Genomic DNA, 22,804 nt, shown 5'->3' with positions numbered 1-22,804 from the left:
GCAGGAAGTGTGTCACTTTCAAAATGCTTTGAATTCACTGTCTTATTTTTACCCGATTTGCTTCAAACTTTATGTGTATAATGTAAACACACGGCAGATGTAGACCTGTGAAAGAATTATTGATATCTTAAATACTGTTGCCATGGCAACGCTTTAAACTTTTATATTCTTTTTGGGTGCATTTGAGGCTCTTAACATGCTTCAAATTGCATGAAACTCAACATGCATATCACATTTATTAGGTACTAGGCATGTGTGAAGTTTCAGAAACGGGCGCGGTGGAGGGGCTCAGTAGCGCCACCTTTAGTCAAAAATGGGGTATTAGTTTTACCTACAGTAACAAAAATCGGTATTTATATTTATCTCCCCGAGCCGGACAACTTTCTAATTTACAGTCATTAGCTCCGACCAACAGGAAGTCAGATATTTTTGTTTGAATGTGATTTGATGGGAATTTTGCCAGTCTCTCTCAGTGTCTGTGTGTGTGAGAGAGGAGGGGGGCTTTATTTTAACCCTTTCTCTGCTGTGTGGGACTTCTCGGGCACTTTTGGGGCCCTTAACGTGCTCGAAAACTCTTGAAACTTTGAACACAGGTCAGAACCTGCGGCCATCAGGGCTGGGCTGAAGCTGGTACCCGGGCGTGGCAGGGGAGCTCAACAGCGCCCCCTTGAACGTGGTCCGAAAAACTTGGTCCATATATCAAACACGTTTGCATGTAATAATATGAAACTCGGTACACATATAGATTTAATCGGGCCGAACAACTTTCGTGCTCTAAGTTTTACGCCAGTCCAACAGGAAGTCGGCTATTATGGGCTGTATGAAAATGCATGCCCCTGGAATTTGATATACTCCTCCAAGAAAAATTATCCTATCGCCACCAAACTCGGTCAGCATGAAGTCAAGACATTGAGGACGCTAAATTGCGGACAGATTTTTGATATCTCGAACGGTTTGGCCGTGGCGAGGAAACGAAGTTATGGCGAGAAAAGAAAAACACAATGTGTTATAACGTCTTCATACATTTATTGATCTTGATGAAACTTCAGCAGTGTGTTTGTTGTAAGAGGGCGATCACATGGATGTGACTATTGTGAGTCAAAGTTATAGCGCCACCAACTGGCAGCAGGAAGTGTGTTACTTTCAAGATACTTTTGACTAAAGTGGGTGGGTTATTTTTACCTACAGTCACAAAACTCGGTCTGTATATTGTGCTTATCGATCCGGACAACTTTCTCATTTACAGTCATTAGCTCCGACCAACAGGAAGTCAGATATTTTGGTTTGAATGTGGTTTTGTCTCTCTCTGACAGAGTTCCCCCTGCCATTCTCTCTGTGTGTGTGTGTGTGTGTGTATGTGTGTGGGGGGGAGGGAGGGAGGGAGGGCACACACACAGACAGCCCCCCCTTTTCTGTGTGTGTTTGGAGGGGAGCAGAAAGACTCACACTGATGCAAGCTCTAAAGCAGACTTCTTCTCGACAGTCAAAGCGGGGTTACATTTTTGCCCGTCGTGCACAGGAACCCCAAAGGCAACGGGGTGGCGGCTTTTTATATATATATATATATATATATATATATATATATATATATATATATATATATATATATATATATATATATAAATATAGCTGCAAGCAGCGATATTTATATATATATATATATATATATATATATATATATATATTTATTATTATTTTCCGCATTTAATCGCATTTTTGAGGGCCTAAACATGCACGAAAACTCACGAAAATTTGCACACGCGTCAGAACTGGCGAAAATTGACATCTGATATGCGTTTCAGAATTGGGCAGGGTAAAATGGCTCGATAGCGCCACCTATAAAGGTTCAACGGAGTGCGCCTCCCGCTACGTTTCACGTACGTGTACGAAATTCGGTACATACATGTAATGACCCAATACCTACAAAAAAGTCTCTTGGAGCATAGCCTTAAACACAACAGGAAGTCAGCCATTTTGAACTTCCTCTCTGATTTTTGTGCAGTTTTTGCCATTTTCAGGCCTCGTACTTTAACGAACTCCTCCTACAGTTTTAATCTGATCATCTTCAAATTTGGTGAGTGTAATCTTAAGGCCTTTGCGACGTTAAATTGCGAAGATCTAGAGTTTTCGTCGAAGGGCGTGTCCTCGGCGGCCTGACAAATTTTGATGTTTCGCCATGAAACAGGAAGTTGCTGTAACTCAGGCAAACAATGTCCAATCAGCCCCAAACTTCCCACGTTTGATAAGCGTTCTGTCCTGAACACATGACCATGCTCAAATTCAGTTACAGTCATAGCGCCACCTGCTGGCAACAGGAAGTGACATGTTTAACACTGTTTTGGACTCCTAATAACATATACAAAAATGCCAGCAAGTGCTAAACATGTTAACAACATACTAGAAACATGCTAAAACATGCTAGCAAACATTAGCTAAGTGCTAAAGCATGCTATTACTGCAATTAAATAGGAATGTGCTGTAACTCAGGCATTGAATGTCCATTCTGCCCCAAACTTCACACGTTTGATAAGCGTTCTGTCCTGAACACATGACCATGCTCAAATTCAGTTACAGTCATAGCGCCACCTGCTGGCAACAGGAAGTGACATGTTTAACACTGTTTTGGACTCCTAATAACATACAAAAAAGTGCCAGCAAGTGTTAAACATGTTAACAACATACTAGAAACATGCTGAAACATGCTAGCAAACATTAGCTAGGTGCTAAATCATGCTATTAATGCAATTAAATAGGAATTTGCTGTAACTCAGGCATCGGATGTTTAATCTGCCCCAAACTTCACACGGTTGAATATTCTCATGTTTAACACATTTACATGAGAATATTCAGTTATAGTAATAGCGCCACCTACTGGCAACAGGAAATGACATGTTTAACACTGTGATGCTGTACTAGCAACATATTAAATATGCCATTGAGTTATAAACATGTTAGAAACATTTTAAAACATGCTAGCAAATCTTAGCTAAGTGCTAAAGTATGCTAATGCAATGAAAGAGGAAGTTGTTGTTACTAAAGAAGGCAATGTCCAATCTTTCCCAAACTTTACACGTTTGATAAGAGTCCTGTCCTGAACACATCTACATGACACTTTTCAGTCATAGTAATAGCGCCACCTACTGGCAACAGGAAGTGACATGTTTAACACTGTGATGCTGTACTAGCAACATATTAAATATGCCATTGAGTTATAAACATGTTAGAAACATGTTAAAACATGCTAGCAAATCTTAGCTAAGTGCTAAAGCACGCTAATGCAATGCAACAGGAAGTTGTTGTTACTCAAGTAGGAAATGTCCAATCTGCCCCAAACTTCACACGTTTGATAAGAGTCCTGCCCTGAACACATCTACATGACAATTTTAAGTTAAAGTAATAGCGCCACCTACTGTCGACAGGAAGTGACACGTTTTACACTGTGATGCATTACTAGCGACATATTTAATATGCCAATGAGTTCTAAACATGCTAGAAACATGCTAAAACATGCTAGCAACACTTATCTGAGTGATAACGCATGCTATTATCCCCATAATAAAGGACATTCTTGTAACTGACTTTGACATACTCCTATTTTTACCTACTTAAATGCACAATGCCCACCGTGCTCTGTCTTCCTAAAGCCACCGGGTGGCGGTGGCACGGGTGCGAGGGCCCTTTCATCGCTGCTTGCAGCTTTAATTTTTTTTATATCTGTCGATATCTATAATTATCGATAAATGTCAAATCTTTATTTATTTCAAGTTTAAAGACAGATTTGTACTCCTAAGTGAAAGCTGTAGAAACCAGAGCGTTGTGTTTTTAAACTACTCTTTATTGTCAGAACATATCATGACAAACACTTGCCAAACAGGGGAACATTCACAAATCCGAGGTAGAACATTCAAATATTTGTCATTTTTCCTTAACAAAATAAATATCTTTATTTCAGTAGTATTAACTTGAGTTAGGATGAAAATATACTTTATACACTTTATATTCATTAACAAAAACAGTAACATCTGTTAAAAAAAGTAACAACATTATTTTTATTTGGTAAAATGTAATATTCTTTAGTTTTATTAAAATTAACCATTGGTCATCCAGCATCGTGCATTTAGATCATGATAACCACAGATAAAATGTAACTTTATGGTTTCTATGGTATTTATGAAAACCAGTAGCCTAAATACATTATTAAAAACTGTAATTATATTCCATTAGTCCTTTAATACATTGTCTACATTAATAATATTATACAATTTAATATATATATATATATATCCCACATTTCATGGTGCAGTTAATATTACTAGGCTAATGTTACAGTAACGTTAAATCCGTGGTAAATGATGGAAATGTGTAGACGGAGAAGCTTCTGACTGTATCGTTGCGCACAGTGCTTCTCCTGTTCGTCAGCGCGGTTTCATCTGCCTTTAAACTGGTTTAAATCACTGAGACATTTGTGTCCCTCGCTGAATACAAGCGCTTCTCCCTGGATCTCGTGACCGAGGCCGATCAGAGTAAATGCATCTGCTCCATGATCTGCTCTAGTGAACTCGCGCTGCGCTGCCGTTTGGACTTTGAGCCGAGCGGATAAACGGTCCGTGTGGCGCGCGCGGTTCAAATGAGATTCGTTCCGCTTTTGGCGCAAAAACATTATCGAACATTTATCGAGCTCTTGATATCGTTTTATCGAGAAAAATTATATCGCGATAATTATCGTTATTGTTTTATCGCCCAGCCCTACTCCAGGGGTACCATTTAGCAAGCATAGGCTACGCTCAGCATCAGGAGTGTTTGTTGTTTGGACAGACCTTTCCCCACTGCTAAAAAAAATCCTAAAGGAAACACTGTAACTCTTCTCATTTTAACTTTTCTGAAACATTAACCAAGATGGCCTAGTATTTTTGTTGATATGAGTCTGTGTTGTCTCGTTTTTTCACAGTAATTCTATTATTTTATTACTTATTTTATTTTATTATATTATTAGCCTAATCTTATTTTAAAATGTGTGCAATATAACAGTTTCATGTTCAGTAAATGGCAGTGGACTACAGAATTATTTTGTTTTTCTAATTGTAAATCTAAATCTAATAAGAATTAATTTTCTATTTTTCAGTGTTAAAGAATTTAAAAACAAATGACCAAGTGTTTAAGTTAATTTCCATTATGTCTTCTTATTCTTTGGTATTTAGGTTCAGGTATTTAATAATCACGAAGCATCAAACAATCTCATTACCTCAATCACTATGTATGTAGTTTATTTAACCCCCTGTGTCAAAGTAACAACACATTTTATTAATAATTTTAGGTTTTATGCACTTAAAAGTATCGAACGCAAAAATCGAAAATCGCACCACAATCGCAATATTTGTCAAAAAAACCGCAATTAGGTTTTTTCTCAAAATCGTGCAGCCTTAGCACCCATAATCATTTCTAAAAAGCTGATATCAGTTCAACACATCTCTGTTATTATCAATGAAGCTGACTGCATAATGAGTCTTTAATAATATCTACACTTTGTTTGTTATAATCAGAGGATTTGCCAGCATGCAGAATTCACAAAAAGTCAGTTTTGAGCGGTGAGGGGATTCTGTCTTAAATGCTTCTGATTGGCCATTGCGTTCAGGAAATCAACACACATGTCTGTGATTGGCTACATCGCTCAACGCTGTAAACATGTTACAAATGGAAACTATGACCTGCAAATCGTTTCTATTTTGTTTTAGTTATTGTTGCTTTCCTGCAACAGATGAATAACAATTAATTCTTTTTTAAATGTTTTATTCATAGATATTTCTATTTAATCGTTTCATTCTCCCGCAGCCCGCACACATTACCGCCCGCGCTCGGCCATCAAATCTAGTCCCGCGCCGCAGGTCTCTAGCAGCTCGGGCAGAGAATCTGAGCTCTAAACAGGACAGAGTAACGCGGCGGATATCGCTCATATACATTTTGTTGACGACGTAGTTAAGGCGGCAGGCGTGTGTTGCTTCGGCGGCCGCTTTAGTTCCAAAGTGCTGCGGGAAACCCTGTGTTACGTTAACATGCCGGACACCTATTCAGCCTGTTGTTCTGTGTGCTGTTGTGTAGCTGAATAACTTGCCTTTCCAGATTAAATGTCTGTTCTTGGAAATAAATTTCTCAATAAATGCGACTTATAGTCCAGTGCGACTTATGTTTTTTTCCTCGTCATGATGCATTTTTTGACTGATGCGACTACGGAGCGACTTATAGTCCGGAAAATACGGTAATTAAAACGAGTTTAAATGGGTAATATCTGACATAGCCTACTCCAGTTCTTGTTAAAACACACTAGACATGCACATTCTGTGCATTTTGGGCACTTTTTGTGTGAACTCATATTTATTTTGTCCATCAAAAGTGTGCTTTCACTTTAATTGAGCGTGAGCAGTGCAGCAAAAACACGCTTGCGGTGAGAAGCGGCCGTAATTCACGAGGTTTCCTATAGGTGCGGTCCGTGTGCACGTGTGATGCTGATGTTGCGCCAGTCGCGGCTGATCACGTGAAAATCGGCCAATTCTGGTCACCAGCCGATCAATCGGTGCATCTCTACTTACTACTCTCTTCTTCGCTTGTAATTTTCACGCACAACCATTTCTAGGGTTTACAAAGAATGGTGTGAAAAGGGAAAAACATCCAGTATGCGGCAGTCCTGTGGGCGAAAATGCCTTGTTGATGCTAGAGGTCAGAGGAGAATGGGCCGACTGATTCAGGCTGATAGAAGAGCAACTTTGACTGAAATAACCACTCGTTACTAGGGCTGAACGATACATCGAATTTTCATCGTCATCGCGATATGAACTCCCGCGATGAACACATCGCAACAGACAGCCTGACACGATGAATAATGCCTGGTTCAGATTAGCACTAACTTACACGTTTTTGACTCCTAAAATCTTGTCGTGGACAAGAAACATGTCAGACTACACGTTGCTTCCGACCAGTCATCGCGTGCCGTCACACACACACATTACTCGCAAACATTCACTCGCACGCACAGACACACAAACACACACACTCACTGTCCCTCGCTCACTCACGCACGCACACACACATATACGCTCACTGGCGCACACACACTCAATCACGTCTCGCCTCGCTCACATATTCAACCCGTCGTGGAGGACCGTTAAAGAATTAAACATGCTTATAGTCTTTCTGCCGTGAAGCATCGCAGACGCGACGTAGGTTGTCGCCCACTATGACACACTATACGAGATGAAACGATCGAATCTTGCGTCCCGACACCCGTTGTCGTTATTACGAATCTCCATGACACCATACGTCAAACGGATCGCGCTAAAATCGTGTATTCTGAACCAGGCAGGTAATAAACGTTTGACCTATCACGCAAAGAACCTATTAAAGCACTAAGACATGGGAACAGTATAGTTAACGATCACATTTATCGCAAGTCATATCGTCATCGCAATATTAAACAATGTTATCGCACATCGCAGCTTTTCCTCATATCGTGCAGCCCTACTCGTTACAACCGAGGTATGCAGCAAAGCATTTGCAAAGCCACAACACGCACAACCTTGAGGCGAATGGGCTACAACAGCAGAAGACCCCACCGGCTACCACTCATCTCCACTACAAATAGGAAAAAGAGGCTACAATTTGCACCAAAATTGGGTAGTTGAAGACTTGAAAAATGTTGATGTGTCTCGATTTCTGTTGAGACATTCAGATGGTAGAGTCAGAATTTGGCGTAAACAGAATGAGAACATGGATCCATCATGCCTTGTTACCACTGTGCAGGCTGGTGGTGTAATGGTGTGGGGGATGTTTTCTTGGCACACTTTAGGCACCTTAGTGCCAATTGGGCATCGTTTAAATGCCACGGCCTACCTGAGCATTGTTTCTGACCATGTCCATCCCTTTATGACCACCATGTTCCCATCCTCTGATGGCTACTTCCAGCAGGATAATGCACCATGTCACAAAGCTCGAATCATTTCAAATTGGTTTCTTGAACATGACAATGAGTTCACTGTACTAAAATGGCCCCCACAGTCACCAGATCTCAACCCAATAGAGCATCTTTGGGATGTGGTGGAACGGGAGCTTCGTGCTCTGGATGTGCATCCCACAAATCTCCATCAACTGCAAGATGCTATCCTATCAATATGGGCCAACATTTCTAAAGAATGCTTTCAGCACCTTGTTGAATCAATGCCACGTAGAATTAAGGCAGCTGTGAAGGCGAAAGGGGGTCAAACACAGTATTAGTATGATGTTCCTAATAGGGGTGCAACGGATCGAAAAACTCAGTTCGGATCGTTTCTCGGATCAGAGTCACGGATCGGGTCATTTTTCGGATCAGCAAAAAACAAAAAACAAAAAAAAGACCAGACAAATAAACATAAGTTTTGTCTTTTTGTTTATTAACACTTTTGAATTATTAAATTAAAATATATAAAATCAACTTAAAGTGCACCAGGCATAATATCTTCTTTTTAACATAATTAATGAAAAACAACTTAAAGTGCAACATAAAAAGGCATATCTCCTTCCTTTAAACATGGACCAATGACCATTCATAAAAAACAACTTGAAGTGTAACATAAGGCACATCATCTTCCTTGAAACATGGATAGTGAAATAAAGCCTATATCCACCACATCATCAAAGAAGAATAAAAGAAAGAAAGCAAAGTAGACCTGAGTTTATAATTTCAAATTCTTTTAATAAAAGACAAGGATGTCTACATTGTCTGGGGAGAGTGTGGACCTCTTTGCAGTCACTATGTCCCCTGCTGTTGAGAACACTCTCTCGGAAGGAACTGAAGAGCCTGGCACAGCAAGATAGCATCTTGCCATCTTGGCAATATGAGGATATTTACACTCATTGCTTTTCCACCATGTCAGTGGATCATCATCCACTGTAATGCCGCTTGCTGCCAGGTAGGATGCCACCTCCTCTTTGATGATGTCAGCAGGAGTCTTGCTGTCCATGTCTTCGCTGGCAAAGGTCTCTCCAAAAAGCTCTGCCATCGCCGACTTCTTTTGTGGAGGAGATGTGTCCAAGTTTGCTCCTGTTGGCTCTGCAGCTTGACCCTGCAGAAAAAAATGATTATTAATTAAACCCATTTTATTTTCATGTTTCATAGACATGAAAAATGTGGCAATAACACTTAATAAAAGCCATTATTACTGAATTATTATTTTTTATATAATATAATTTTTCTTTACCTCATCACACTCTTTAGTGCCCAGACTGCTCACAATCTCAGTGGTGAGGTCACTGTATGTCCTCTGGCGTAGGACAGGGTCCATGTGAGACAGGGACTTGAACCTCGGATCCAGGGCAGTAGATCTGTGAAGGTAGTCCTGTAGAGTAGGGGGTGAAGTGTATCTGGGCTTCAGGTCCTCTCTAATGGCAGTCTTGACATCTCGAGTGATGTTGCTATCTTCCACACTTGGAGCCATGGATTGTAGAATCCTTGTTTTCAGCGGCAGTATCATGGACACAGATGGTGACGTTTCAGTGCTCAGCAGAGATGTAACAGTTTTGAGGGGTTTAAGCACCTGGAGGACCTCCTCTGCCACTCTCAAATCATCATCAGACAGGGTGATGATGTCTTTGACATTCTTCTTCATGGCCTTGTCGGTCAATGCAGAGTATATAGCTGCCTGCTGCTCCAGATAACGCTCCAACATATCATAAGTGTAGTTCCACCTTGTTGGGACATCATGTATGAGCTTATGAGTAGGCAGCTTTTGCATTTCTTGCTTTGTCTTAAGCACATGAGCAGCTGTTGTGCTTCGGTGGAAGTAGGAAACCACCTTCCTGATCCTCCCAAGGAGGCGGTCCATCCTATTGACTGAGATTCCCTTATGTGATGCCAAATTTACTACATGTGCAAAGCACCCTATCTGTGGGCCCATTCCTGCCTCATTCACTGCATTTATTTGATTTTTGGCGTTATCAGTTGTGACTGGGATATTAGTGCTGGGGCTCTTTATCTTCCATTCCTCCACTGCTTGTGTCAGTACCTGCGCAAGATAAGTGCCTGTGTGACTCTCGTAGAGGGGGCGTGTCTGCAGGCCTGGACTTATCTCCCAGTCTGCTGTGGTGAAGTGAGCGGTTTTCGTCACATAGCTCACCGTTCCCCTGGACGTCCACCCGTCTGTCGTGAGCGCAACAGAGGATGCTCGGGATAGTTCATCCACAACTTTTTTCTTCTCCTGCTCATAAAGATCTGGCACAATCTTTTTGCTGAAGTGGGTGCGCGACGGGATGTTGTAACGCGGCTCAAGCACTTTCAGCATGTGTTTAAAGCCCTCGTTTTGCACAACCGAATATGGCCTCATATCTGCACCTATAATGATGATTGAGTTTCAGCTGAGATTCCTGCATTTGTAATCATTTTAATACATTTGTAATCCAACAACAGCTAATTAATGGTGCTTGCCTATAGGCAAAGCAACATTAGTGTTATTGCTCATACTTATTAATGGTGCTTGCCTATGGCAAAGCAACATTAGTGTTATTGCTCATACTTATTAATGGTGCTTGCTTTAGCAAGGCATCATTATTGTTATCCGTCATACTTATTATTAATGGTGCTTGCCATAGGCAAAGCAACATTAGTGTTATCTCACATACTTATTATTAATGGTGCTTGCTTTAGCAAGGCATCATTATTGTTATCCGTCATACTTATTATTAATGGTGCTTGCTTTAGCAAGGCATCATTATTGTTATCCGTCATACTTATTATTAATGGTGCTTGCCTATAGGCAAAGCAACATTAGTGTTATTGCTCATACTTATTAATGGTGCTTGCCTATAGGCAAAGCAACATTAGTGTTATTGCTCATACTTATTAATGGTGCTTGCCTATAGGCAAAGCAACATTAGTGTTATTGCTCATACTTATTATTTTACTTCTTTTTATTCCGCCGCTTTTTTGACGCGCTACTCCTCCCGCAGTTTTTGTCACAGACCCATGAATGAGGTGTCAAAACGTGCGGCCTATTCGGGAATGGTGTGCTATGACTTTTATAAGCGATCAGGGGTGCGGTGTTCGCCCCAGGGGCGAAAAAGTCGACGAAAAATCCCATAGACTTAACATTACGTCAAACTTTGACGAGTCATAGCTCAGAGCGAGGATTTCGTAGAAATGTGAAATTTACCACATTTGGAGAGGCTGGCAGGCTCTGTAAGAACATACCTCACAATGGGGTAAAAGTTGCACCCCTGGGGGGCAGGAGCGGCCCAAACTTTTCCTATTGACTTAACATGGTGTAGGACGGCCCATGAAATGGAGAGAGAGAGAGAGAGAGAAAGCGATTTTGTATTGAACATAACTCTGGATCACAGTGTCATAGAGACAAGGGGGCGGGCTCATTTTACTCAGACGACCAATCAGTCTCTCAGGATCATTGTGAAGCTATCAGGCCACGCCCCTAGCAACCATTTAGAGCACCTTAGCAACAAGTTCCATAGACTTCCATTGAAAGAGATCAAATGGATATCTCTGGATAGAAGAGTCATAGAAACATGAGGGTGGTCTCGTTTGACTCAGGGCAGCAAACAGCCAATCATGAATCACATCAACACTTCCTAGCCTCTCCCTAGCAACCATTGTCGAGCACCTTAGCAGCCAAAATTCACAGACTCATAGCTCAGAGCAAGGATGTCGCAGAAACGTGTAATTTGGCACATTTAAAGAGACTGGCAGGCTCTGTAAGAACATACCACACAATGGGGTAAAAGTTGCACCCCTGGGGGGCAGGAGGGGCCCAAAGTTGCCCCAATAAAGTAATATGGTGTAGGACAGCCCATGAAATGGGCTGTCCTACACCATAGTAAGCGATATTCTATTGAACATAACTCTGGATCACATTTGAAGAGGCTGTTAGGCTCTGTAACAACATACCACACAATGGGGTAAAAGTTGCACCCCTGGGGGGCAGGACCGGCCCAAAGTTGCCCCAATGAAGTACTATGGTGTAGGACAGCCCATGAAATGGGCTGTCCTACACCATAGAAACCGCATTTGTATTGAACATAACTCTGGATCACAGTGTCATAGAGACAAGGGGCGGGCTCATTTTACTCAGACGACCAATCAGTCTCTCAGGATCATTGTGAAGCTTTCAAGCCACGCCCTAGCAACCATTTAGAGCTCCTTAGCAACAAGCTCCATAGACTTCCATTGAAAGACATCAAAGGGATATCTCTGGATAGAAATGTCATAGAAACATGAGGGTTGGCTCGTTTGACTCGGGGCAGCAAACAGCCAATCCCCAATCACCTCAACACATCCTAGCCCCTCCCTAGCAACCATTGTCGAGCACCTTAGCAACCAAAATCCAAAGAGGGATATCTTCCATTCTGAATGTCACAGAGACGTGGGAGTTGGTTTATATCATTCACACTGACAAGCAGCCTTTGGAGTTTCATGATTGGCAGCTGCCAAGCCACTCCCTAGCAACAAAAGAGAGTACCCTAGCAACCATTTTGCAAGACCTATATCTCTGCATCAAAACATCGTATAGAGATGGGGGTTGGTTTATACATTCACACTGACTTTGGAGCTTCATGATTGGCAGCTGCCAAGCCACTCCGTAGCAACCAAACAGATTACCCTAGCAACCGTTTTGCAAGGCGTATATCTCTGCACCAGAACATCGTATAGAGATGGGGGTTGGCTCTTTTGACTCATGCCAGCAAACAGGACATGCTACATGCTACACATGCTAGCAGTGAATAGCTACATGCTAATTTTGATTAGCTAAGTGCTAAATCATGCCAAGAAAATGCTACAAACACCATAGTAACCATCTGTGACAACTACCAACCACCTAGTAACACCATAGCAACTACCCAGAATACCCTAGCAACTGCCTAGCAACGCCCTAGCAACCACAAAATACCCTAGCAACTGCCTAGCAACGCCCTAGCAAACACTCAGAACACCTTAGCAACTGCCTAGCAACCGCCCAGAACACCCTAGCAACCGCCTAGCAACCACCCAGAACACCCTTTCAAACCGCCTAGCAACCACCCAGAACACCCTAGCATCCACCTAGCAACCGCCTAGCAACCACCCAGAACACCCTAGCAACCGCCTAGCAACTGCTTAGCGACCATCCAGAACACAATAGCAACCGCCTAGCAACCACCCAATACACCCTAGCAACCGCCTAGCAACCACCCAGAAACACCGGGTCGTGTTTTTTGCCACTGCAAGCACCATTCACATTTTCTTCTGGAAATGTACATTCTAGTTATTTTTATTCTTCCACACAAAAGTTTGACGCGCTACTCCTCCTAGACCGTTTGTCACAGACCCCTGAATGAGGTGTCAAAACGTGCGGCCTATTCGGGAATCGTGTGCTATGACTTTTATAAGCGATCGGGGGTGCGGTGGTCGCCCCAGGGGCGAAAAAGTCGACGAAAAATCCCATAGACTTAACATTGCGTCAAACTTTGACGAGTCATAGCTCAGAGCGAGGATTTCGTAGAAATGTGAAATTTACCACATTTGAAGAGGCTGGCAGGCTCTGTAAGAACATACCTCACAATGGGGTAAAAGTTGCACCCCTGGGGGGCAGGACCGGCCCAAAGTTTCCCATTGACTTACTATGGTGAAGGACGGCCCATGTAATGCATGCGTTTTGTAATGCATGCGTTTTTCCTACTATGGTAAATTGCATAGGGATTTTGTATTGAACATAGCTCTGGATCACAGTGTCATAGAAACAAGGGGGCGGGCTCATTTTACTCAGAAGACCAATCAGCATCTCAGGATCATTGTGAAGCTATCAAGCCACGCCCTAGCAACCATTGTCGAGCAGCTTAGCAACCAAAATTCACAGACTCATAGCTCAGAGCAAGGATGTCGCAGAAACGTGTAATTTGGCACATTTAAAGAGACTGGCAGGCTCTGTAAGAACATACCACACAATGGGGTAAAAGTTGCACCCCTGGGGGGCAGGAGGGGCCCAAAGTTGCCCCAATGAAGTACTATGGTGTAGGACAGCCCATGAAATGGGCTGTCCTACACCATAGTAAGCGATATTCTATTGAACATAACTCTGGATCACATTTGAAGAGGCTGGTAGGCTCTGTAACAACATACCACACAATGGGGTAAAAGTTGCACCCCTGGGGGGCAGGAGGGGCCCAAAGTTGCCCCAATGAAGTACTATGGTGTAGGACAGCCCATGAAATGGGCTGTCCTACACCATAGTAAGCGATATTCTATTGAACATAACTCTGGATCACATTTGAAGAGGCTGGTAGGCTCTGTAACAACATACCACACAATGGGGTAAAAGTTGCACCCCTGGGGGGCAGGAGGGGCCCAAAGTTGCCCCAATGAAGTACTATGGTGTAGGACAGCCCATGAAATGGGCTGTCCTACACCATAGTAAGCGATATTCTATTGAACATAACTCTGGATCACATTTGAAGAGGCTGGTAGGCTCTGTAACAACATACCACACAATGGGGTAAAAGTTGCACCCCTGGGGGGCAGGAGGGGCCCAAAGTTGCCCCAATGAAGTACTATGGTGTAGGACGGCCCATGAAATGGGCCGTCCTACACCATAGTAAGCGATTTTGTATTGAACATAACTCTGGATCACAGTGTCATAGAGACAAGGGGGTGGGCTCATTTTACTAAGACGACCAATCAGTCTCTCAGGATCACTGTGAAGCTATCAAGCCACGCCCTAGCAACCATTTAGAGCACCTTAGCAACAAAATCCATAGACTTCCATTGAAAGACATCAAATGGATATCTCTGGATAGAAGTGTCATAGAAACATGAGGGTTGGCTCGTTTGACTCGGGGCAGCAAACAGCCAATCCCGAATCACCTCAACACTTCCTAGCCCCTCCCTAGCAACAATTGTCGAGTACCTTAGCAACCAAAATCCAGACAGGGATATCTTCCATTCTGAATGTCACAGAGGCATGGGAGTTGGTTTATATCATTCATACTGACAAGCAGCCTTTGGAGTTTCATGATTGGCAGCTGCCAAGCCACTCCCTAGCAACAAAAGAGAGTACCCTAGCAACCATTTTGCAAGACCTATATCTCTGCATCAAAACATCGTATAGAGATGGGGGTTGGTGTATACATTCACTCTAACTTCAGAGCTTCATGATTGGCAGCTGCCAAGCCACTCCCTAGCAACCAAATAGATTACCCTAGCAACCGTTTTGCAAGGCGTATATCTCTGCATCAGAACATCGTATAGAGATGGGGGTTGGCTCTTTTGACTCATGCTAGCAAACAGGACTTGCTACATGCTACACATGCTAGCAGTGAATAGCTACATGCTAATTTTGATTAGCTAAGTGCTAAATCATGCCAAGAAAATGCTACAATCTCCATAGTAACCATCTGTGACAACTACCAACCACCTAGTAACACCATGGCAACTACCCAGAATACCCTAGCAACTGCCTAGCAACGCCCTAGCAACCACAAAAAATAACCTAGCAACGCCCTAGCAACCACCCAGAACACCCTAGCAACTGCCTAGCAACACCCTAGCAACCACCCAGAACACCCTAGCAACTGCCTAGCAACCAGCCAGAACACCCTAGCAACCGCCTAGCAACCACCCAGAACACCCTAGCAACCGCCTAGCAACCACCCAGAACACCCTAGCAACCGCCTAGCAACCACCCAGAACTCCCTAGCAACCGCCTAGCAACCACCCATAACACCCTAGCAACCACCCAGAACACCCTAGCAACCGCCTAACAACCACCCAGAACACCCTAGCAACCTCCTAGCAACCACCCAGAACACCCTAGCAACCAACTAGCAACCACCCAGAAAACCCTAGCAACCGGGTCGTGTTTTTTGCCACTGCAAGCACCATTCACATTTTCTTCTGGAAATGTACGTTCTAGTTATTCTTTTTATTTTTATTCTTCCACACAAAAGTTTGGCGCGCTACTCCTCCTGGACCGTTTGTCACACACCCCTGAATGAGGTGTCAAAACGTGCGGCCTATTCGGGAATCGTGTGCTATGACTTTTATAAGCGATCGGGGGTGCGGTGTTCGCCCCAGGGGCGAAAAAGCGGCCCAAAAACTCCCATAGACTTAACATTGCGTCTAACTTTGACGCCTCATAGCTCAGAGCGAGGATTTCGTAGAAATGTGAAATTTACCACATTTGGAGAGGTTGGCAGGCTCTGTAAGAATATACCTCACAATGGGGTAAAAGTTGCACCCCTGGGGGGCAGGAGCGCCCCAAAGTTTCCCATTGACTTAACATGGTGTAGGACGGCCCATGAAATGGGCCGTCCTACACCATAGTAAGCGATTTTGTATTGAACATAACTCTGGATCACAGTGTCATAGAGACAAGGGGGCGGGCTCATTTTACTCAGACGACCAATCAGTCTCTCAGGATCATTGTGAAGCTATCAGGCCACGCCCCTAGCAACCATTTAGAGCACCTTAGCAACAAGTTCCATAGACTTCCATTGAAAGAGATCAAATGGATATCTCTGGATAGAAGAGTCATAGAAACATGAGGGTGGTCTCGTTTGACTCAGGGCAGCAAACAGCCAATCATGAATCACATCAACACTTCCTAGCCCCTCCCTAGCAACCATTGTCGAGCAGCTTAGCAACCAAAATTCACAGACTCATAGCTCAGAGCAAGGATGTCGCAGAAACATGTAATTTGGCACATTTAAAGAGACTGGCAGGCTCTGTAAGAACATACCACACAATGGGGTAAAAGTTGCACCCCTGGGGGGCAGAAGGGGCCCAAAGTTGCCCCAATGAAGTACTATGGTGTAGGACAGCCCATGAAATGGGCTGTCCTACACCATAGTAAGCGATATTCTATTGAACATAACTCTGGATCACATTTGAACAGGCTGGTAGGCTCTGTAACAACATACCACACAATGGGGTAAAAGTTGCACCCCTGGGGGGCAGGACCGGCCCAAAGTTGCCCCAATGAAGTACTATGGTGTAGGACAGCCCATGAAATGGGCTGTCCTACACCATAGAAACCGCATTTGTATTGAACATAACTCTGGATCACAGTGTCATAGAGACAAGGGGGCGGGCTCATTTTACTCAGACAACCAATCAGTCTCTCAGGATCATTGTGAAGCTTTCAAGCGATGCCCTAGCAACCATTTAGAGCTCCTTAGCAACAAGCTCCATAGACTTCCATTGAAAGACATCAAAGGGATATCTCAGGATATAAGTGTCATAGAAACATGAGGGTGGGCTCGTTTGACTCGGGGCAGCAAACAGCCAATCCCCAATCACCTCAACACATCCTAGCCCCTCCCTAGCAACCATTGTCGAGCACCTTATCAACCAAAATCCAAAGAGGGATATCTTCCATTCTGAATGTCACAGAGACGTGGGAGTTGGTTTATATCATTCATACTGACAAGCAGCCTTTGGAGTTTCATGATTGGCAGCTGCCAAGCCACTCCCTAGCAACAAAAGAGAGTACCCTAGCAACCATTTTGCAAGACCTATATCTCTGCATCAAAACATCGTATAGAGATGGGGGTTGGTTTATACATTCACACTGACTTTGGAGCTTCATGATTGGCAAATGCCAAGACACTCCCTAGCAACTAAACAGATTACCCTAGCAACCGTTTTGCAAGGCGTATATCTCTGCATCAGAACATCGTATAGAGATGGGGGTTGGCTCTTTTGACTCATGCTAGCAAACAGGACTTGCTACATGCTACACATGCTAGCAGTGAATAGCTACATGCTAATATTGATTAGCTAAGTGCTAAATCATGCCAAGAAAATGCTACAAACACCATAGTAACCATCTGTGACAACTACCAACCACCTAGTAACACCATAGCAACCACCCAGAATACCCTAGCAACTGCCTAACAACCACCCAGAACACCCTAGCAACCGCCTAGGAACCACTTAGCAACCGCCTAGCAACCACCCAGAACACCCTAGCAACCGCCTACCAACCACCTAGCAACCGCCTAGCAACCACTTAGCAACCGCCTAGCAACCACCCAGAACACCCTAGCAACCGCCTAGCAACCACTTAGCAACCTCCTAGCAACCACCCAGAACACCCTAGCAACCACCTAGCAACCGCCTAGCAACCACCCATAACACCCTAGCAACCCCCTAGCAACCACCTAGCAACCACCCAGAACACCCTAGCAACTGCCTAGCAACCACCCAGAACACCCTAGCAACCGCCTAGCAACCACCCAGAACACCATAGCAACTGCCTAGCAACCGCCTAGCAACCACCCAGAACTCCCTAGCAACCACCCAGAACCCCGTAGCAACCACCCAGAACCCCCTAGCAACCACCCATAACACCCTAGCAACCACCCAGAACACCCTAGCAACCGCCCAGCAACCGCCCATAACACCCTAGCAACCGCCTAGCAACCAGCCAGAACACCCTAGCCACCACCTAGCAACCGCCTAGCAACCACCCAGAACACCCTAGCAACCGCCTAGCAACCACCTAGAACACCCTAGCAACCGCCTAGCAACCACCCAATACACCCTAGCATCTTCATAGCAAACTCCAAGAACACCCTAGCAACCGGGTCGTGTTTTTTGCCACTGCAAGCACCATTCACATTTTCTTCTGGAAATGTACGTTCTAGTTATTTTTCTTATTCCGCCGTTTTTTTGACGCGCTACTCCTCCCGCAGTTTTTGTCACAGACCCATGAATGAGGTGTCAAATCGTGCGGCCTATTCGGGAATGGTGTGCTATGACTTTTACAAGCGATCGGGGGTGCGGTGGTCGCCCCAGCGGCGAAAAAGTCGCCGAAAAATCCCATAGACTTAACATTACGTCAAACTTTGATGCCTCATAGCTCAGAGCGAGGATTTCGTAGAAATGTGAAATTTACCACATTTGGAGAGACTGGCAGGCTCTTTAAGAATATACCTCACAATGGGGAAAAAGTTGCACCCCTGGGGGGCAGGAGCGCCCGAAAGTTTCCCATTGACTTAACATGGTGTAGGACGTCCCATGAAATGGAGAGAGAGAGAGAGTAAGCGATTTTGTATTGACCATAACTCTGGATCACAGTGTCATAGAGACAAGGGGGCGGGCTCATTTTACTCAGACGACCAATCAGTCTCTCAGGATCATTGTGAAGCTATCAGGCCACGCCCCTAGCAACCATTTAGAGCACCTTAGCAACAAGTTCCATAGACTTCCATTGAAAGAGATTAAATGGATATCTCTGGATAGAAGAGTCATAGAAACATGAGGGTGGTCTCGTTTGACTCGGGGCAGCAAACAGCAAATCATGAATCACATCAACACTTCCTAGCCCCTCCCTAGCAACCATTGTCGAGCACCTTAGCAACCAAAATTCACAGACTCATAGCTCAGAGCAAGGATGTCGCAGAAACGTGTAATTTGGCACATTTAAAGAGACTGGCAGGCTCTGTAAGAACATACCACACAATGGGGTAAAAGTTGCACCCCTGGGGGGCAGGAGGGGCCCAAAGTTGCCCCAATGAAGTACTATGGTGTAGGACAGCCCATGAAATGGGCTGTCCTACACCATAGTAAGTGATATTCTATTGAACATAACTCTGGGTCACATTTGAAGAGGCTGGTAGGCTCTGTAACAACATACCACACAATGGGGTAAAATTTGCACCCCTGGGGGGCAGGACCGGCCCAAAGTTGCCCCATTCACGTACTATGGTGTAGGACAGCCCATGAAATGGGCTGTCCTACACCATAGAAACCGCATTTGTATTGAACATAACTCTGGATCACAGTGTCATAGAGACAAGGGGGCGGGCTCATTTTACTCAGACGACCAATCAGTCTCTCAGGATCATTGTGAAGCTTTCAAGCCACGCCCTAGCAACCATTTAGAGCTCCTTAGCAACAAGCTCCATAGACTTCCATTGAAAGACATCAAAGGGATATCTCAGGATATAAGTGTCATAGAAACATGAGGGTGGGCTCGTTTGACTCGGGGCAGCAAACAGCCAATCCCGAATCACCTCAACACTTCCTAGCCCCTCCCTAGCAACCATTGTCGAGTACCTTAGCAACCAAAATCCAGACAGGGATATCTTCCATTCTGAATGTCACAGAGGCATGGGAGTTGGTTTATATCATTCATACTGACAAGTAGCCTTTGGAGTTTCATGATTGGCAGCTGCGGAGCCACTCCCTAGCAACAAAACAGAGTACCCTAGCAACCATTTTGCAAGACCTATATCTCTGCATCAAAACATCGTATAGAGATGGGGGTTGGTTTATACATTCACACTGACTTTGGAGCTTCATGATTGGCAGCTGCTAAGCCACTCCCTAGCAACCAAACAGATTACCCTAGCAACCGTTTTGCAAGGCGTATATCTCTGCATCAGAACATCGTATAGAGATGGGGGTTGGCTCTTTTGACTCATGCTAGCAAACAGGACTTGCTACATGCTACACATGCTAGCAGTGAATAGCTACATGCTAATTTTGATTAGCTAAGTGCTAAATCATGCCAAGAAAATGCTACAAACACCATAGTAACCATCTATGACAACTACCAACCACCTAGTAACACCATAGCAACTACCCAGAATACCCTAGCAACTGCCTAGCAACGCCCTAGCAACCACCCAGAACACCCTAGCAACTGCCTAGCAACACCCTAGCAACCACCCAGAATACCCTAGCAACCGCCTAGCGACCACCCAGAACACCCTAGCAACTGCATAGCAACCGCCTAGCAACCACCCAGAACACCCTAGCAACTGCCTAGCAACCACCAAGAACACCCTAGCAACCACCTAGCAACCACCAATAACTCCCTAATAACCACCTAGCAACCACTCATAACACCCTAGCAACTGCCTAGCAACCGCCTAGCAACCACCCAGAACACCCTAGCAACCACCTGAACAACATGAATAAGCCATATCTCAGCAGCAGAACATCGTACAGACATGGTTGTTTGCTCGTATGCAATCATGTACCACACTCTAGCAACCAGGTCGTGTTTTTTGCCACTGCAAGCACCATTCACATTTTCTTCTGGAAATGTACGTTCTAGTTCTTTTTATTCTTATTCCACTGCTTTTTTGACGCGCTACTCCTCCCGCAGTTTTTGTCACAGACACATGAATGAGGTGTCAAAACGTGCGGCCTATTCGGGAATGGTGTGCTATGACGTTTATAAGCGATCGGGGGTGCGGTGGTCGCCCCAGGGGCGAAAAAGTCGACGAAAAAACGCATAGACTTAACATTACGTCAAACTTTGACGAGTCATAGCTCAGAGTTGGGATTTCGTAGAAATGTGAAATTTACCACATTTGGAGAGGCTGGCAGGCTCTGTAAGAACATACCTCACAATGGGGTAAAAGTTGCACCCCTGGGGGGCAGGAGCGGCCCAAACTTTTCCTATTGACTTAACATGGTGTAGGACGTCCCATGAAATGGAGAGAGAGAGAGAGAGTAAGCGATTTTGTATTGAACATAACTCTGGATCACAGTGTCATAGAGACAAGGGGGCGGGCTCATTTTACTCAGACGACCAATCAGTCTCTCCGGATCATTGTGAAGCTATCAGGCCACGCCCCTAGCAACCATTTAGAGCACCTTAGCAACAAGTTCCATAGACTTCCATTGAAAGAGATCAAATGGATATCTCTGGATAAAAGAGTCATAGAAACATGAGGGTGGGCTCGTTTGACTCGGGGCAGCAGACAGCCAATCGTGAATCACATCAACACTTCCTAGCCCCTCCCTAGCAACCATTGTCGAGCACCTTAGCAACCAAAATTCACAGACTCATAGCTCAGAGCAAGGATGTCGCAGAAACGTGTAATTTGGCACATTTAAAGAGACTGGCAGGCTCTGTAAGAACATACCACACAATGGGGTAAAAGTTGCACCCCTGGGGGGCAGGAGGGGCCCAAAGTTGCCCCAATGAAGTACTATGGTGTAGGACAGCCCATGAAATGGGCTGTCCTACACCATAGTAAGCGAGATTCTATTGAACATAACTCTGGATCACATTTGAAGAGGCTGGTAGGCTCTGTAACAACATACCACACAATGGGGTAAAAGTTGCACCCCTGGGGGGCAGGACCGGCCCAAAGTTGCCCCAATGAAGTACTATGGTGTAGGACAGCCCATGAAATGGGCTGTCCTACACCATAGTAAGCGAGATTCTATTGAACATAACTCTGGATCACATTTGAAGAGGCTGGTAGGCTCTGTAACAACATACCACACAATGTGGTAAAAGTTTTACCCCTGGGGGGCAGGAGGGGCCCAAAGTTGCCCCAATGAAGTACTATGGTGTAGGACAGCCCATGAAATGGGCTGTCCTACACCATAGTAAGCGATATTCTATTGAACATAACTCTGGATCACATTTGAAGAGGCTGGTAGGCTCTGTAACAACATACCACACAATGGGGTAAAAGTTGCACCCCTGAGGGGCAGGACCGGCCCAAAGTTGCCCCATTCACGTACTATGGTGTAGGACAGCCCATGAAATGGGCTGTCCTACACCATAGAAACCGCATTTGTATTGAACATAACTCTGGATCACAGTGTCATAGAGACAAGGGGGCGGGCTCATTTTACTCAGACGACCAATCAGTCTCTCAGGATCATTGTGAAGCTTTCAAGCCACGCCCTAGCAACCATTTAGAGCTCCTTAGCAACAAGCTCCATAGACTTCCATTGAAAGACATCAAAGGGATATCTCTGGATAGAAGTGTCATAGAAACATGAGGGTGGGCTCGTTTGACTCGGGGCAGCAAACAGCCAATCCCCAAT

The 22,804-nt window shown here is 44.4% G+C and overlaps 2 protein-coding genes across 2 annotated transcripts in view; one reads left to right on the top strand and one right to left on the bottom strand.

Annotated features, from left to right (window-relative positions):
* LOC307006089 (uncharacterized protein) overlaps positions 1 to 22,804 on the top strand; it is a 137,381-nt gene that overhangs the window by 45,262 nt on the left and 69,315 nt on the right. The gene's annotated exons all lie outside the window — the stretch shown is intronic.
* LOC307003140 (E3 SUMO-protein ligase ZBED1-like) lies at positions 8,718 to 10,346 on the bottom strand (the record flags this gene model as incomplete). Its single annotated transcript, XM_079621265.1, has 2 exons — positions 8,718 to 9,089; positions 9,225 to 10,346. The coding sequence occupies 2 exons, from the start codon at positions 10,344 to 10,346 to the stop codon at positions 8,718 to 8,720; spliced, it is 1,494 nt and encodes a 497-aa protein (XP_079477391.1).

This window comes from Phoxinus phoxinus (genome assembly GCF_949152265.1).
Source record: "Phoxinus phoxinus genome assembly, chromosome: 1".
Taxonomy (NCBI): Eukaryota; Metazoa; Chordata; class Actinopteri; order Cypriniformes; family Leuciscidae; genus Phoxinus; species Phoxinus phoxinus.
This window is presented reverse-complemented; position numbering and strand designations above follow the sequence as displayed.